This window comes from Galeopterus variegatus, unplaced genomic scaffold (genome assembly GCF_000696425.1).
Source record: "Galeopterus variegatus unplaced genomic scaffold, G_variegatus-3.0.2 Scaffold10948, whole genome shotgun sequence".
In the NCBI taxonomy this organism is placed as follows: Eukaryota; Metazoa; Chordata; class Mammalia; order Dermoptera; family Cynocephalidae; genus Galeopterus; species Galeopterus variegatus.
The window spans coordinates 38,111-56,603 of record NW_007737059.1 but is presented as its reverse complement, the minus strand read 5'-3'; the positions used below and the strand labels follow the sequence as shown (position 1 = coordinate 56,603).

General features: G+C 35.3%; 1 protein-coding gene across 1 annotated transcript in view; it reads right to left on the bottom strand.

The window, feature by feature from the left end:
* Positions 1-807: 807 nt before the first annotated feature.
* Positions 808-18,493, bottom strand: part of LOC103610332 (probable ATP-dependent RNA helicase DDX60-like) — a gene marked incomplete at both ends in the record, with an annotated part of 48,161 nt that continues 30,475 nt past the window's right edge. The window contains 10 exons of the mRNA XM_008594520.1: positions 808-969; positions 3,220-3,344; positions 6,477-6,605; positions 7,136-7,240; positions 11,661-11,770; positions 11,879-12,021; positions 12,794-12,909; positions 15,234-15,329; positions 16,075-16,194; positions 17,530-17,679. Coding sequence (XP_008592742.1) covers positions 808-969; positions 3,220-3,344; positions 6,477-6,605; positions 7,136-7,240; positions 11,661-11,770; positions 11,879-12,021; positions 12,794-12,909; positions 15,234-15,329; positions 16,075-16,194; positions 17,530-17,679 — 1,256 coding nt within the window. The remainder of the gene's footprint in view (positions 970-3,219; positions 3,345-6,476; positions 6,606-7,135; positions 7,241-11,660; positions 11,771-11,878; positions 12,022-12,793; positions 12,910-15,233; positions 15,330-16,074; positions 16,195-17,529; positions 17,680-18,493) is intronic.

Sequence of the window (18,493 nt, the reverse complement as noted above, 5' to 3'; positions counted from 1 at the left end):
TTAGGCAGGGACCAAATCACGAAGACCCTTGTATACAATGCTAAAGAGCCTATGCTTTAACAACTCTACTAGGCAAGTAAGGAGGAAAAATTTTGTATGCGGGATAATTTGATTAAATGTGCATGTTAGAATGATCATACCAGCAACTCTGTGTCAATCACTTTGGAGAAGGTACACCTGGAACAGGAAATCACATGGGAAAGCCACTGCAGAACCCCAGGTAAGAGATGCCAAGGGCCTGAACTAAGGCAGAATCAGTAAGTGAGGGTGGAGAGAATGGCAAAGAGAGAAGAAACATCTTGCACATAGAACTGTCAGAATTAATTAGACATTGGGAGAAAGGAAGAATAATCAAAGCAGTGAGTTCGACCCCAAAGCACAAAATTGGTACAGCAGTTCATTCTGTAGGCCGATGTTTGCTCACACACTGTGATACTGCATCAGGGAAACCTCCAGGTCATGGTCTGAGGGGATGAATGCAGGCCATGGTTAAGTAGGCGGAGGGCCTCCTAGGAGACACAGATGACAAATGAAATATGAGATCGCTTGAAGAGTTGAATTGACATATGGTCAGACCAGATAATCTGCTAGGCTTGGAGACAGTGGTCCTGCCTTTAATTCCTAAATGACATTTATCTACATGCAACTAAGAGGCATATGGTTAAGTCACCTTACCTTCCTCCCATCCTCCCACTCACATTTACTGTATCGGCAAAGTGAACCAATAACAAGAACCTCTTTGTGGCCCGGGTGTGTATATATTTCTGACAGTGTGAGAATGGCCAGTTTGTTTGAGTAAATACTTACATGTCCTTTTGTTTCTTCATGATTTTTTCAGTTTCTTTGATTTTTTTACCTATGTCATAGACATAGCTATGACATTCAGTTTGCGGACAGCTTTCTCCCTCTTTCTTCACCAGTAAATTGCACATACTTCTAGCTCTTTCTTCCACATCATCATTCTTAAAACTTAAAACAAATAAAAATAATGCTTTGAAAAGACTATGTTTCCATTCACATTATATTTCCATCTACCACTATCATCTTGATGTATAGCTCATTGGGAAAATTTTTTGGATCGATGTATCTAAAGGCCAGTAGCATTTCACTCATTATATTTTGGGTCTACCCAAGAAATTTATAGAACATTACTTGTGAGGTTATGGATTTACTACCATGTTTAGGAAGCAGACTTTGAAAAGAGATGTTATTTAACTGATCAAGATTAAATTGGTGCATTGGAGAAATAAAGACTAGGAAAGTCACAGTCTAGTATGTGTGCTTAGAAGATCTGATACGTAAACAAGCAAAAATAATAGTAGCAAACAATTATAAAGGGCTTACCAAGTTCCAGGCACCGCTCTATATGGATTAAATACATTAATTCATTTATCCCCACTATGACATCATGAGGAAGGTACTACTATTATCTGTGTTTTACAGATGAGGAAATAATTTCCAAAGGAAATTTCAGAACTTCTCCAAGGCCACACACAGTATAGTAAAGGATTGGGTTGGGATTAGCATCCAGGCAATTCAGCCCTTGAAGCCAGGTTATTTACCACACTGGCAGTTTACCTTCTAGTTTGTAATACAAGCTAATGAGCAATACTCATGTAATGATGATTGTAAGTGGTATCTTACATGGCAGCATTAAATGGTTTCATCCTACTGTTTTAAAGCAAACAAATGAACAAACCTACTTTACCTAGAAATAATTCTTCTTCAATCCCTCTGATTATCTGTGAAAAATGTCCAGTGTAAGGAAAAGTCCTGAACCAAGCTAGTTGGACCTGAATCGATCATATTTTCAACTGCTGAGTTAAGTGTTTATAGAAATTATTTCATTTAATTCATGCCCCAACCTAATGAATTAGTTATTAGGTTTGGCCCAAAGTGTGTGCTCTTAGCCATGCCTCTACATGGGCCCCAAACACTAAACATGCACCTTGCCAGCACCAAGAGTCCAGATTAAGGAAGGTTGGCTGGTCCAGCTTGAGCCTAAACCAATCGTCATACAGAGTTTTCAATGTTCCAGTGTTGCAAACCATTGAGTAAGACCTAGGATTTCTGTGTTATAGTTTTAAGAAAAGTGAAAGTTTCATTGAAACTTGCCAAGATCCTCTGCCCAGATATTTTAGATATTTAGATACATAATAAAACATTTTCTCTAAAATTTTAAATTTGTATGTATATATAAATAAGGAACAAGTCCTATTTAGATTCCTATCTCAAAGTTATACTTTCAGCCAGTCTCCAAGATATAGGTATATATTCATTTCTAACTAAAATCAATAGCCACAGTGGAAAGTAATCTAGGTAGATATTGTCACATATCAGCAGAATGCCTCATTTATTTACATTGGCACAACAGCAAAAAAAGGAGAAATTTTCTTGCAATTCCCAAAATGTGTGTCCTCACTCATACTAACCTTTTATTTCTATCATCATCTTCCTTTAGTTACCCACCACCAACAATGACTTTCAGATGCATAATATAAATGTGGCTGTAGTGCTACATTTAATATATCTACGCGCACAATGTTTTCTGTATCTATGTATGTAAGTTAACATTACCCTTGATTCAAGGTGCTGAGAACTTTTATACAAAGCTTCCATAATTAAAATAATTTAAAATTATCTTGGCTAAATACTTTTTTCTATTCTGACCTCCAAGTACTACCCACTTAATGTGTTTCTCTTCTGTTCGCTTTATTAAAGCTAGATGCTTACATTCTACTCAAGCTCTTTGTATTATAGCACATTGCACTGTACTCAGGAATGCCTCCAGGTTTTTGTTTTCTTAACTATAAATTAAAAACCAAATATACCAATAAATTTCGAATACTTTATATGTTTTACGTGTGTACATGAATGTGCAATTTGGTTTCTGAAGGAGCATTTCTAAAGACATATACTCAAGTAAAACTGGTTACTTATAAGAAAATTAACAAAGCTAAATAAGTCAGTCAAAAAAATCAAGAGTCAAGGAATTAAAGGGACAAAAGTAGAAATAATTTTACAAGGATTGAACCAGAAACATATGTTCATTTCTTTAATAATAAAATCTAGCTATACTGAGTTTTTTTAAATACACACTAAAATGGTAACAAATGTGCTTACTTCTACCCACTTTATATGAATGAGACTAATTGAAAACAGAACAAAATAAAAAATTCTAACGCATAAGCAGAAACAAATTAAGCTTCAATAACTTACCAAAAAACTAGTGCAGGCAACTTATCCATTTGTCTTAATTTTTCAATGAGAAGGGGAAACATTTTTTCCATATCTTCTGAATTAGACAATGAATCTGGGCTAAGATTCCTCAGTACTCTTTCAGCCTAGAGTTGCAGATAAAAATTGATTTTAAAAAAATTTGCATAAAATAAAACAAAGAAAGATATTACTTAGTGGCCAAAATTTGAAGAATTTTTCAGCAATAATTTTTGTGGGTTTTTAAAAATATTCCTTTTAAAATGTATTATCAAGTTATGGTGAAAACAACAGAGTAATAGACATTTCAACATGAAAGAATAGTTATCAAAATATAGACAGTAGTATATATAAGATATGATACATCATTGATATATTATTTTTTGAAATAATTGGAAAGGCCTGGAGTCACCCTCTCCTCCAGTAGTTGATACAGAAGCAAACACTTTCCTATACTACAAATGTCAGTAGGATAAGGATAGTTGCTTATCAATTTTAAAGAGAGGGTGGCTCAGGGCCTTTCCAATTATTAGGTAGTAAAATAGCTTCTAAATACATTAAAGAGTAGGTAAAATTAGTGAAAAAAATAGCTAGCATAAAACAAAAGAGGATATTTGTCACTCATCTGGATGGGAGGAGGTTTTTTAAACTTAAAGTAATACAAAAATTAAGTAAGAAAAGTTCAATCAATACATTGGGCTGGCCCCGTGGCTCACTCAAGAGAGTGCAGCACTGGTAGCACCAAGGCCGCGGGTTCGGATCCTATATAGGGATGGCCGGTGCGCTCACTGGTTGAGCGTGGTGAGGACCGCACCGTGGCAAGGGTTGCAATCCCCTTACTGGTTAAAGTTCAATACATTGCACTCAAAAAAATTGGAAACCTCTTCAAGTTGTAAAAGAATAAAATTAAAATGTAAAAGTCATGAACAACTCCGAAAAAACATATGGACAGGGAAATTATTCTTTTATACAATATGACACAGGGTTAATATTCTTTATACACACAGACACACACACACACACACACACAAAACCTTGAAATGAAAACATGTCAAATAATGTTTTTATGGAAATAAAAAGAAAAATGAATAAAAGAACAATAGCCCCCCAAAAGTTTAAATTACAAAGATATAGGAACATTTTTAGACTTTGTAGTAATTTTTAAATAAAATATAAAGCAAAATTGAGATAAAATTTTCTCTATCAAATTAGCAAATACTTATTTTTAAAAAAGCAAGGAAGGGCCCATTGATATCGTTTATAATGGTACAGTAAATTGGGCACTTTCATAAATTGCCCATTGCTGAGATTTTTTCTTTATAATTTTCTGTTTTGTAATTTTTCAGCAAGCCACATGAAAAACTCTTTAAATAAAAAAAGAATGTTTGGGGGCCGGCCCGTGGCTCACTTGGGTGAGTGTGGTGCTGACAACACCAAGTCAAGTCAAGGGTTAAGATCCCCTTACCGGTCATCTTTAAAAAAAAAAAAGAAGAAGAATGTTTTTAACTGTGTACTAATTATTTGTAATAACATAGAAATGTACTTATAACTGAAAATTCAAAGATGAGTGAGTCACAAAAGAGACTAGACACAAGTGCAACAACGGGGTTGGGGTCCCGTTGCTGGACACGAAAAAAGACAAAAAGGGAAAAAAAAAAAAAAAAGAAGAAGAATGTTTTTAACTGTGTACTAATTATTTGTAATAACATAGAAATGTACTTATAACTGAAAATTCAAAGATGAGTGAGTCACAAAAGAGACTAGACACAAGTGCAACAACAAAGTGCTTGCCTCAGAGTGGTGCAGTTGTGGGTGGTCATTTTTATTCTACTATTTCATACTTTACAACTTTCCATAAAGAGCATTTACTACTTTTTTCATCATAAAAGAAGTAAACTTTATTTTATATCAAGTAATTTCATATTAAATTTCCTTACATAGTATACAATGGAAAAATCTTTGATAACATAAATAGGAATGTGTTACTATGACTACATTTTCTTGATTAAGTCATTTTCCTTTCTAGGCATCATTTGGGGAGTGGAGGATAGGGAAGACTTGGATTTCCAGATTTTTCTCTGTTAACAGTTAATGGCATGTTCAGTGCCAAAAAGAAGGCTAAAATACTTGCTGTAGGATTTCCTCACATCAATACCATCTCTATTTTATTTCTACTTTATTCCCTTTACTACTGCAGTGAAAAAGGCAAAGGAACATGGCACTCTGTCCACAGACTAGAACCAAGGGTTCATCCGTCTTAATGCTCAAGGATATCTCCGCTTCTCAGAGTAGCCACTTATTAGTCTGCATAGTGGATTGAATTGTGTCCCTCCGAAAGCCCGCTGAAGGTTGAATTGTGTCCCCAAGTTTCATATATTAGAAGCTCAATCCCCACTGTAACTGCTGAGGGTGGGAAATCCTCTCATGGTAGTTGAAAGCTGGGAACTTGAAGAGGTGATTAGGTTGCAGGACCATGTAGTGAATGGATTAAAAATGGTGGCCATGGGCGTGGTTCTGAGGGCTTTAAAAGGAGAGTGAATGAGGAGGTTATCCTCTTACTCTCTCTTTGCTCTATCTGTTCTGCCATTTTGCAATGTGATAATCTGCCATCACTGAAGTCACCACCAAAGAAACCCTTCACTGGATGTGTTCCCTGGACTTTGGGCTTCCTAGCCTCTGAAACTGTAAGCCACATATTTTGTTTTCTTATAAGTTACCTAGTTGCATGTATTTTGATATAAGAAACAGAAAGTCAGACTAATACAGTCAGACTAATAAAGTCATCTGTAAATTTGCCTGAGCCTCTTTCAAACATATTTATATTTCTTCATCTATCATCATATATATAACTTTCAGAAATTGGTTATTTTTGTAAAATTTCTTTTTAGTTGTCTGAAACTTACTTAGGTTGGCTCTTCTACGAATTCCCAATCATCTCAACTATTACTCTGGAGACAATTCCCTTCTGTGAAAGCAGCATCAAAGGCATTGATTCTCCTACTAGAGAGTTCTCTGTTTTTAACTGTTACCTGAAGGAACCAAAAGCCTATAGCCCATGTTTTAGCGGACACTGAGTTAAGAGATGAAATCAGTTCTTTCCTCTTTCTTTCTACCTCAGACTCACTGAATAATGTGTTTAAATAAAATTTCTAAAATGAAAATGGGAAGAAAAACATTATAAAATTGGCATTGGCTAAATTGTGCAACTCCACACAATTAACAATTAAGAGAAACTTTGTCCAAGAAAGCATGAAAATTACCTTCTTTACATTGCCATTTTTAATCCAATTTATTAATTCTGCCTTTAAGTTGTCTTCATATTTTCTAGTATCCAACTTTTTAATGACTATTTTGTTCTTAAAATGAATGAAGTTCTCTGGACACAACTCCTTGGGGAAAAAAACCCCACAAAATTAGTTTAAATTATGCAACCTACATTAAAAAAATACAATGATATATTAAAGTTTACTTATCTCCTTAACCAAATTTGCAAATTTGTTGAGGGCAGAGGCTGTTGAACATCTTTTTATCTTTCCCTAACTTCTAATGCATAAACCTATGATGATGCATGAACTCTTCAAAAAGAAAGAATGGAGAGCACAGTCAAGGAAAAGATAAAAATTGACAGAGAGAAGAGAATGCAATAGAAGAGAATAGAGAAATATGAATCCAAAAAGAGAACTAAAGTAATATATCTCAAAGCTAAAAGAAGAAATATTTTCAAGAATTATAGGATATTCCACATTATAAAATGCAAGAGTTAAGAAGAATGTCTGAGAAGAAAAAATAACTGATTATTTCAAAATATCGGCTTCAATTAAGTCGAGAGAATAAATGTGCTTAACTGAAGAGTAATTTTTGCCATATTCTTTAATAGCATTAACTAAAGTTGTGAGTATGTATTTATTTGTATATTTACCTGAGCCCTGGGCCAAGTTTTCCAGACTTGAACCATGGTATCATAAAGCTGGATGCTTTCTTGAGGGGAAAGAGTAAGATCAGGAGGGAATCCATATTTTTCAATCTGTGAATAAATTAGTTAATTGATGGATGGATAAATGAATAAAATGGGAATCTTTACTTTTTCTTCTATTTCATCTTATGTCATAAACTTTGCTTCAAGTCTTTATTCATGAATCCAGGGACATTAACAGGCAATAAACTGAAATATTTCACCCTTTCAAGGATCTAACTGTTAAAATCTTAACTAAGACCATCCTTAACCTGCTGAATTAGAAAAACTCCAAAGTTCATTAATAAGTTTTCATATTATTTCCTAAGACTATTTGTACTAGATAATAAACCAACAGCTCTTTTTACGAAACATCTCTAGAATACCTTTGAAGGTACTGGCAGTTAGAAAATATAAACACTCATAGTACACAATCTCAGTGTAGACAAGAAATATAGTTTCTTGTTTGAAATATCTCTTTGAAACTGAAATTGAATAAGTTTAGAGATAAAGATGAATTTATGATTTTATGGGTACTAAGCCATGAAGAAAGAGACAAAGCTCTATTAGCTAGAGATCCAACGTTAAGAGGTGGGCCAACTTTATTTATGCAGACAAAAGATCTCAAACAACCTTCAGATACTCAAAGAAATTTCTACCTTATGGCTGCCCACGTTACTGACCATATTCTCTCTTAAGCCCTCAGAACATGTGCACTAATTATTCCTCTTACAAATACTTTTAGTGTTAGCTACCTGTCTAGCACAGTTTCAGACACGAGAAAAAAAAAATCCACCCTCATAGAGCTTACGTTCTCTACTCCTGTGGTTTCAAACATCACTACTCCTAATCTACTGTGGGTGAAAGGGCTAGAATAACATTTTCCAAATCATGACCACTGAAGGAAAAAATTTAGGATGGGGGATCTATGGGAAATTCCCTATTAAACACAATTAACGAAACATCTTTGTTTCAAGATTTGTTATGTTGATGTACACTGTGAATCTCCAAGAAAGAAATATGGCACAACACTTCTCCCAAACATTTGATAAAGAACTCTTGTTTTAAGCAATACCTATTATTCATTCCTAGGAGATTACTTGTTCCTAGAAGATTGGAAATACTGGGCTACTGCAGTATTTGGAGCCACTCCAAAGATAACACATTTTGGAAAGGATACAACGATGTTTGTTGTGGTGGACAGTGCAGCACGGTTGGAAGTCTAATCCCAGATTTAATTATTAGCTCCCTGGGTTTTGGTTTTCTCATCTATACTATGACAATGACAATGTCTTCACTGTTTGTCTTTCAGATTTGTGGTGAGACTCAAATGAGTTAAATATACTCAGACTTTTTTCCTACTATGGTATGCAACATAAAGAGTCATCATTTACCAACTCTCAGATTGGATTTATGAAGCTAGCTAGATGGCAAAGACTACATTTGAACAGACTAGTAAACTTATACATTACCTTAGAAAGTGAGGATTTCAGAATTGTATAAATTATATTGTGTAAGTGATGACATATTCTGTCTCTAAATGAGGCTATTCCTGACTTAAGTAATTAGAGCTTTCTAAGAATTATAAGATTCTTATTAATGCTATGCTTCTATTTTGGTCTCTGGAATATTAGTGTTGTAATTTCCAAAGTGTCTCCCATTCTTTTTCAGGTGCCTTAGTTTCTTCATCTCTAAAATGAGGATTATTATCCTTATGACACAGGTTTGTCATGAAGACTGAATGAGGTAATATATTTAATATGCTATTAAAATGTCTAGCTCTTTTTTAGTATCCTGCCTATAAAGGTGATTGACTATCAACTTACAGGTATTTGTTATCATCCATTTATCAACTCTAACACTAAAAGAGTACATTAAACTCAGTTGTTCTCCTCTGCACATGTGATTAGCTGGTATATCTTAGGCCAGCCTAGATGATATATAAAATGATATTGAAAGATGGCATATAAGGGAAAATATCATTGGTTTGTTCAACTTCTTCATTCATAAACACAATCATATCTTACCACAATGTTCTTTTTACAAAAATAAAATAAAATGAAACAGAATAGAAAATGACTCAAAAGTCATAGGCAATGGTAAACATTTATCTGAACTGGATGGAAAGGGACAGACAGTAGTTCTTTCTAGGACTGCCTCCTGCTGACAGCTTCTCAGGAAGCTAAGCAGCTGTTCTTTTATGGCAGCATAATTCACAGCAAAGGCTATGTAGCTCTTTACTTTGCAACAAGCCACATCTGGATTGAAGGTGATCCCTCACCACAGCTGGATTAATGCACTCACCCTGATCCTTCCCTTCCTCTCTGAAGCTATTTCTATGAGAGTTAACAGAGGAGAGGACCCAGGTCAGAATTTCCCTTTCATTCTTCTTTTGTTACCTCAATACATTTTGCCTCCCCTCATGACTTAGCAATTTCAATTTAATCTGATGGATGCTATGCTAGAACTGGAAGAAGTTGCACATGTAGATAGACCAACTTACTATTATTGCCCTAAAAGCACAGGAAAGTTCTATGTAAGTACACACCTCACAAATTTAACCACAGTTGTCTAAACATTTAAAGAAAGCATGTGTCTGTATCTATCCCCAGGTATAAAAAAGTAAACAGTAAAAGAGTAGAGATTGAGGAAGACTCATACAACAGCATAACCATGCAGAAGTCATACAAGGTCAGAGCACACTGTAGTCATTCTGTTGTTTTCCAGTTACTCCATTAATAGCTGCTGATGATAGAGGAAGGCATGTGGCCCAAAACGATGATCTCACCAAGTACTCTAAGCCACTGAACTCCCAATTACTTAAAGATAAGCTGTCTTGAATCATGCTAAGCAAAGTAAACCATAAAAAAAATTGTAAAATACTATGCAATTAGAAACTTCCTGGAATCCTATGCAGAAAATGTCAGAAAATCATTGGAAAACTTAAAAAATGATGTGTCTTTCTCATATATCTACTTTCTAGACTTAGAGGCAGGGATGGAGAAAGACATGAGGGACAGGAATGTGTCTTATAACATTTGGTATGTCATTGCAAACAAAGAGGCTACATAATAAAATTCTATTTGAAAACTTTCATGAGACAGAATCACTTCAGTTGGGTTTTACATACTCTTACTCGTCACAGCTCAGAGTCCATGAAATCATTTCCAATTAACCCCTCACTCATGCATTCAATCCACAATTTTTTTTGATATAACACTGCAGTTAAGAGCATTACACTTTGGGGTCAGACCATCTGAAATTTGTATCCTAGCCCAACAGTTACTAACTCTTGGGCTTACTCAGTTACTGAGCCCTTGGGCTAGTTATATAACCTCCATATTCCTCTCTTTCCTCATCCATAAGTTTGGAATAATCATAGTACTCTTATAATAAAGTTATTGTGAAGGTTAAAATACAAATAATAAGCTATATACTATCAGAAAAGAAGATTACTTTCATATGTGAGATCATAGAAAGACTTATGTTATGAATAAGGTCCCACATTGGCAGAGACATGGAAGATGAATAAGATCTGGAAATCTAGAGATTGGCATCTGGAGTGAAGCATCGCATGTACAATATATTACACGAGGTCTTCCAGGTAAGTCACATTCAGGGTTTTGGTGGAAAAGAAAGTGGGTTACATTATAGAAGACCTTGGATGCCAGGCTAAGAAGTTTGAAATTTATTTGTTTCCAATGAAGAACTATTGAAAGCTTTTGAGTAGATGAGGTAGAGGATCAGAAGTACATTTCAGGAAGATTAATGGAGTAGCAGATTTTTGAACATAGCATAATGAAAAGAGGACCAGCTACTGGCCAAAATCATTATACCTTTGAGAGGCATACGTGCCTACATGACCTAGTCATGGGAATAGGATGGAAAAGCAGGAGAGAAAAGCAAGAGAAATTAATAGACCTTCTCACACTTGTAATCCAGTGCACCCATCTGAGATTTCTTAAGGCCTCTACATTATCATGAAATCTACCATAAAAAAATCATGTTGAGATCTTCTTATTAGTAGGAAATGCCTCTTCCTTGTTCAGACAATTTGATAGTGAGCAAATTCTGACATGAATAAAGGGTGCCCATACAGTTTTAGCAGCACTATTAGTCACAGAAAACTGGAAGACAGAAATATGTACTAAGAAGCTAGGTAGGGAAAGACAATGTCTGTAAATAAAGACAAAGAATAAACTAACCAAAGAACTCAAATTAGAATTCTCCATTACTTCCTCTCTAGAGGTAGTTATTCATCTTTGGGTGTCCCAGATAACTCTGAAGATCTAATGAAAGCTAGAATAATTATATATACACAAAATTTTTAGGGGTTTTGCCCTCTCCCATGAAGTCCATTCTTGATGCCCACGCTCCTAGGGTTCAGATTATCTGTGTATGCTGCAATTCTATGAAGATTAATTAAACCACTTTCCAGCTGTAACATACACTAAAAATTCCACTAACAGAACAAATGCGGCTTTATACTTACAAGATCTGTCGTTAATGCTGCACATGGGTGAAAATGATCAAAATAAATATCATCATGTTTTAGTGAACATATATGCTTCTCTAAATCATTGTTTCTCTCTCCATAGAGCACTAAAAATTAAAAGCAAGGATTTCAAAATTAATGGATATATAATGATTGGAATATAGATAACTTTAAAGTGAAATGTAAAAATCCCTGTACTTCTATATACAGCTTACCAAGTCGAACTTCATAGGATTGATTTATATGCAAGTTGTCTTTGAGAAAGTGGAAACACTTGTCAGCCTTTTTTTCAGAAGTAAATTTTTCCTCCATAATCTTGTCTTCCTGTTTCCAGTAACGTTTTACTGATTGCAGCCACCTTAAAGAATAAATATGCATATTATATAAGCAGAGTATGAAAATATTTATCAAGATCTTAGATGTTTTAAGAAAAGAAAATTTCACAAATCTAAAAATATATGCATAAGCACATGGGCTCTGGATTTAACCTGCCTGAGTTTGAATCCTAGCTCCATCATTTCATAGCCATAGACTTTTGGGACATTTTCTCAACTTCTCTATGCCTCCATTGCTTCATCAGAAAAAGAAGAATAATAATAGTCTCTTCCTAATAAGGTCATTATAAGAATTAATAAATTAATGTACCTGTCATATAGGAAACACTACATATCTGTTGTTATTGTTGTTACTAGGGAAAATCGAATCAGGTAACAAAACAATAATTGATACTCAAATAATGTTTTGTTTTTATGATCAGCCATCTGCAGATTTAGTAACTGTGTCCAAGTTATTTCCATTTTAGCTTTACTTCTTGGATAAGGACAAAGAAAAGGGGATGCAATTCTGTCACTTCAGATGACATTTATTTGAGAATTTTTGAAAATTTTCTTACACCATTTCAGATCTGGCTGTGAGAGACCTTGATTTTTTTGAGGGAAGATGTCTCCCTTCTATGACTTCCAGGGAGTATATCTTCAAAAAATTTTTAGAGAAGTGATATTCTCTGAAGTTTCACAAACCAGGTAATACATTTATTTGAGTTATAACATTATAGAAATAACCTTAAAGACTGAAGATCATATAAATAGTATATAATTCAACCATTCAATATATAAGAAATATGTACTTACTCAGTGAGATGATTAGGGTTATTTATGGTAGCTGAAAGAACCAAAAAGGGACATCGGATCATGACAAGGAGAAGCTCCCAAAGTTTTCCTCCAGTTTCTCTGCCAAGATAATGGACCTAGTGAGAAAAAAAAAAAATTATCAGTTGAAAAGTTGATTTCAAAATGGAAAAACAGCATAGAAGTATAAAATAGTCATGCACATTTTTCCAGGTTTATATAGTTACGCAAGCCTAAATAAAGTGAATAGTAATGAATTCAGGCAATAGAGACCACTGACATTTAACTCTTTTTCAGTATTCATAACTAATCCATCATCAATTCCTATAGATTCCAACTGCAAAAATCTATTTTGAAGCCATGTTTTCCTCTCTATCCCTATTGTTATTCAAGCTACCATCATCTGGCTTTCTTTAATAGCATTTCGACTGTTCTCTTGGCTTTCACGCTTTCCCTATACATTCTTAACATCACAGACATCATAAACATAAATTAAATTAGGGTCCTGTCCCTAATTAAAGCCCTACGATGTCTTCCCAATGAATTTAGAGCAAACAATAAACAGCTTAACCGGAAGTGTAACTTCCTGCATAATCTGGCCCTTGCTTATCTCTCCAACCTCATCTCTGGTCACTCTTCCCAGCATTCATGCTGCTCCAGACATACTGGCCTTCTTTTCATTCCTTGAACACATCAGTCCCCCTCAGGACCTTCACACACACTACTCCCTCTACTGAAAACTCTCATCCACCTCTCTCTGCTGACTATTCCTGCTTACCCTGCAAAGCTCAGCTGGGTCACTCCCTCAGAAATACCTTTCCTGGGCACGCACTCTAAATTTGTTCTGATTTCTCATTTTGCCATTATCTTTGTCAAAACAGACTGATCTTTTCTTCAGAGTTCTTATCACAACGTTTACTTATATTCTCACTGGTGCCTTTCCTTCTTTAATTACTCTCTTCCTTACTGGTATACCAGCGGACAAGTACAGGGCCTAGCACATAATAAGTACTCAATTAATGTTTGTTGAATAAATAAATCAATTGTCTTTGACAAAATAATACAAATTAAGACTTAGAGAGGGGGTCCAAAATTTGATCTTAATTTTAACTTATATTCTCACTGGTGCCTTTCCTTCTTTAATTACTCTCTTCCTTACTGGTATACCAGCAGACAAGTACAGGGCCTAGCACATAATAAGTACTCAATTAATGTTTGTTGAATAAATAAATCAATTATCTTTGACAAAATAATACAAATTAAGACTTAGAGAGGGGGTCCAAAATTTGATCTTAATTTTTAAAAAAATGAGACGTGATTCAACTGGAAAGACTTACTATCAGAGCCTAATAATAAACAAATAAACCAGTATATTTCTATATCCCTTCTCACTTTGATCTGGTCAAATGGTAGACCACTTTTTTCCAATGCTAATCTCATATTTTGTAGCAGCTAGCAATGTCTCTGAACTTTCTAGAATAGATAATTTTTAAAACCTTCCTACAAGCAAGTTTTATGCATGTATAAATTGGGAAAACTGAGTTACCCAAGTTTTAAAATCATTGGGCTTATTCATTTTGAGAAAAGACCACAATTCAAGGTTCCAGATTGTGAAGACCAAGGATTTGGTTTTGTTTCCTCTTCAAATAAAAATGTTGGAGGTCAAGAGGACATGTATAGCCCAATGAATAAAAAAGAAGTAATGTATTTCAAGGTCAAAGAATGTTAGCCTGCTGCCAATTTCACACAAGGAAAGGGTAGACTCACTACAGGTTTGTCATCTAGTTTTCTTTTAAGTTGAAATTGCTTGAAGCAAAGAATTATACAGCTTGCATTCTATTTACATCACTTTCAATTCACATTGGTAAAAATATGCCTATGTCCCTCCAGATCTACACCATTCTCCATCTTGCTCTCTGACCAATGAGTCTGACCTGGGGAACTTGGTCAACCAGCCTCCCTAACTCTCTAGCTTGGGTTTGGCTGGTGAATAGCACAGGCAAGAGGTGGGAAGGAGGGAAGACAGTGAGGTCAAAGTCTTTATTCTGTGGCTTCCTCCCTAAGAGGTTGACTTTGGCCGTCTGTGTTCCTCCACCAAGCTCACTGCTTTCCCCAAGGAGCCATGTCTATAGACTCTTGAGTTCCATACTGCTTCCTCCTCCCTTCATCCCTACAGATTAATAAGAGCTTGGGGCTGGTACTATTTCTGGATTACCACACTTACCTTGTGGTTTCCCTTGCACAAACCTTTGTAAACAGCTCCCTTGTAAAAACACTATCCTAAATGCTAATTTGGATATGCAATCTATTTTTAATTGATACCATGGCTGACACACAACTTAGATAATTATCGTCATTGACAGAGCCCCACATCCTTCAAATTAGAACTTATAGTGTATATGCATCCTGGGACATCAACCCATAGAAATAATACCAAACCTACCTCATCAAATATAACATATCTGATCCTTTTCACCCATTTTTGGCAACGGGGAGCAAGCAACAGATTTTCAAAACATGCAGGCACCGTAATAAGTACCTAAAAATATGAATGATTATTGTAGTTAACTGAGCATTTATTTTGCGTCAGGCATGGTAATAAAAACCTACAAAGTATGTGTGTATGACTCACACTGCGTGTACCTACTGGTAATTAGGATAGAATATTGCTGCCAAGGACAGTCTCATTAAGATCATGTTGTAGGTTTGACATTTGTAGTTTAAGTCCTTGTATTTATGAACACTTGGATTAATGAAAATGAGAAAAAGCTAATAATCTCTAATAACTGTTTTACATTTTGTTTAGTCTTAATTGTTTATCTAATAAGTTCAATAAGGGAGATCATCTATCTTTATCTATAATTTACCTAACAACAGATGTACTATCAAAACAATCTTTTTTGAGACAAGTTTTTATTATGAGTATCCTTAAATATTGTTCACAAGAACAAGAAATTTTGAATGGAAAGAAGAGCTTGGGTAGTTATTTAATAACACATTGGGTTTGTCAAATCTATTTCAATCTTTTCATAAATCAGGATGAGATATAATAACCTACTATATGAAATTTCAGATCATAATCTAAGCGTTCTTTGAGAACCTTAAGCCTAGTTTTCACTCTTTAGAGTGGAACAGCTTTAAATTTTCCTTACAGTAATTTCATTTTTCATAAATTCAATGAAGCAAGTTGCTCAAGGGTTTGCAACTATGCAGATTCCCAGTAAAAGAGCTACATAAGTACTGTTCTATAATTTGATATTAACTAATTAAATAATATGCCTTACCTGACAGTTCAGTGCATTGTAACAGTAATCTCTTGTGAAAGCACCACACAGGACTCTGCCATGTGGCAACTTTTTAGTAAAACGATTCTGAACAGTTGCTACCACTTGACCAACAAGGGCCTGATTAACAAGGAAAAAGATCCATTAGTTACTTTGTGAAGAAGAGACATATAAAACCTCAGAGGACAGCAGAATCTGTCTATCGGTGTACTACTCCATGATACTAAAAAGCTTATCCCCTTTTCTATCCCATAGTATTACATGGCTATATTTGATACTTCACTAAACTAATAAGGCTCAGCTGATAACACTTAGTGGAGAGTAAATGGAAATAAGCATGGCTTCATCTAAAAAAAATCCGGAAAAGATCCCCATACTTGTCACTCTCCTGCTCGGGGACTCCCCCCAGATTTCTTCACCAGAATTACGTTTTGGATTCATCAGGTAGCTTGGCTAGTCAAACCTAAGAAGCTCTATCTACTGCACATCTTATGAAAAAAATAAAAGGATGGAAGGAAAGAAGGAAATATAAATTGGTTCAAACTTGAGAGTAATTTGGCAAAATGTACATCAAAAGCTCTAGCAATTACACTCTAGCAATCCTTATTCCTTTTTTCTAAATGTCCTGCAATAAAACTTTACTGCTTTAAAAATTTTTTTTTAAAAAAGGTATTTTAAAAATTAAGCAAAGTCCTAATTTTAATTAAACATGGAGCTTTATTTGGGTATGGGGCTGAACCCATCTATTTTTGAGATACTTGGTTAAACATATGAGACTAACTGTAGAGTAAAATGAAAAGAAATATGATTTTATCAGAGGAAAAAAATTGACGGGATTCTTGCACAGCAGAAGAAAAAGCTGAATAGCTTTATTAAACAAATGCCATGAGTTCTTCTTTCTACAAACTGAAATGCAAAGAATAACAGGCACCCAAGTGTATCTGCCCTCCTTAGAATAACATATCAAGCCCAGGAGTTTGAAAATGAGAATATACAAATTTATGCTTTCTGTAAATCAAACTACCTCCTGAAAGTCCAGAGATTTATGTAAGGTATTCGTTCCATTTCCAAGTTTAACATCAAGCAGAACTAGCCATAAAGAAAATATGTCATTGTAACCTGGCTGGAAAACAGATCAATTATTAACGCCCAAAACAGACCAAACATATCCTATAAGTCCTGCAAAGCTCTTAGGTCCTTAGGTGACCCTCAAGGTGGCACAGTAAAGGCAGATGCTTCTCTCAATACAAGCAGAATGCCTAATCTGAATGCAAAGTCAAGGTCTGGAAGCCAAACTTGTCCCTAAATTCTAAGGAAAGTGTCATTGTGGCTTTTGAAGCTGGAAAGAGAAAATGCAGGTTAAAAAATAAAGTGAACTAGATTCATCACGTGTGAATTATTTTTAAGGAGGAGGTTCAGAAATGAAAGAGAATGTTACATTCACTCGAGCTTTACCTTTGTGGGTGCAACATACACAACCACCCCTTCATCGCTCTCCGTCAGCACTTTCTCCATGCAGTAGTAGGAAGCATAGGTTTTGCCTGAGGACGTTGGGGCAACGATCACTGCTGACTCATAATTATCCACGACGTCGAGGAGCTCTCGCTGCATGGTTCAGAGCACCATTTTTGTCAAGAAAGTGAACAGGTTGTTACCAAAACAAAGACAATATCCTTTGTACCCTCTATCTGCTGTCTTCGTGTTATGCTACATACATGAGAACCCTCTGAACCTCTGAAGACTAGGTGGGGTAAACACTCAGGAGGATTCAGGAGAATGCCTGGTGTATTCATGTCATTCCCTCAGAAAAGATTTTATTTTACATTTTGGTCTGGAGGGAGGGTTTCATCTCTGAAAAATGGAAAGTGAGACTGAGTAAAATATCGTTTTCCACCAGAAAACCTTTTCCTTTTAATAGTCATTTAGTAAGTACAGAAACAGCTTTGCAAAATTGAGTTCTAAGAGTTAGTGATGCCATATCAACATAGCTTTACATACAAATAGATACTAATATATCTTTTCCTAATGGTGAAAATAAAAAGGCCAAGAAGGAAAAAAGTCAATGATCTGTCAAACTCTAGTTACATGCTCCAGGCACAGGAGAAAACCATCTACTACCTTTGAGAATGTGTGAGAGTTTCACAGGCACACAACCCTTGGGCCTGTGCTTATATCATGTCAACATGATCACTAGCCAAAGAATTGTAACACTGCTCGATGTATCATGAGCAGCAAGTAGGAAAACACACCTGCCTGTGTACCCTCATTACTCAGGGTCTCCTCCCAGAGACATCCTAGAAGGAACTGACCAGAAGAACTACAATTCGTATAGAGCTAATGAAGAATATTTAGCTGTCTTGTTAACCCCATTGAAGTAAAGAACTGCTCCTCCTGCTCCAGGGGGGGGGGGGGGGGGGGG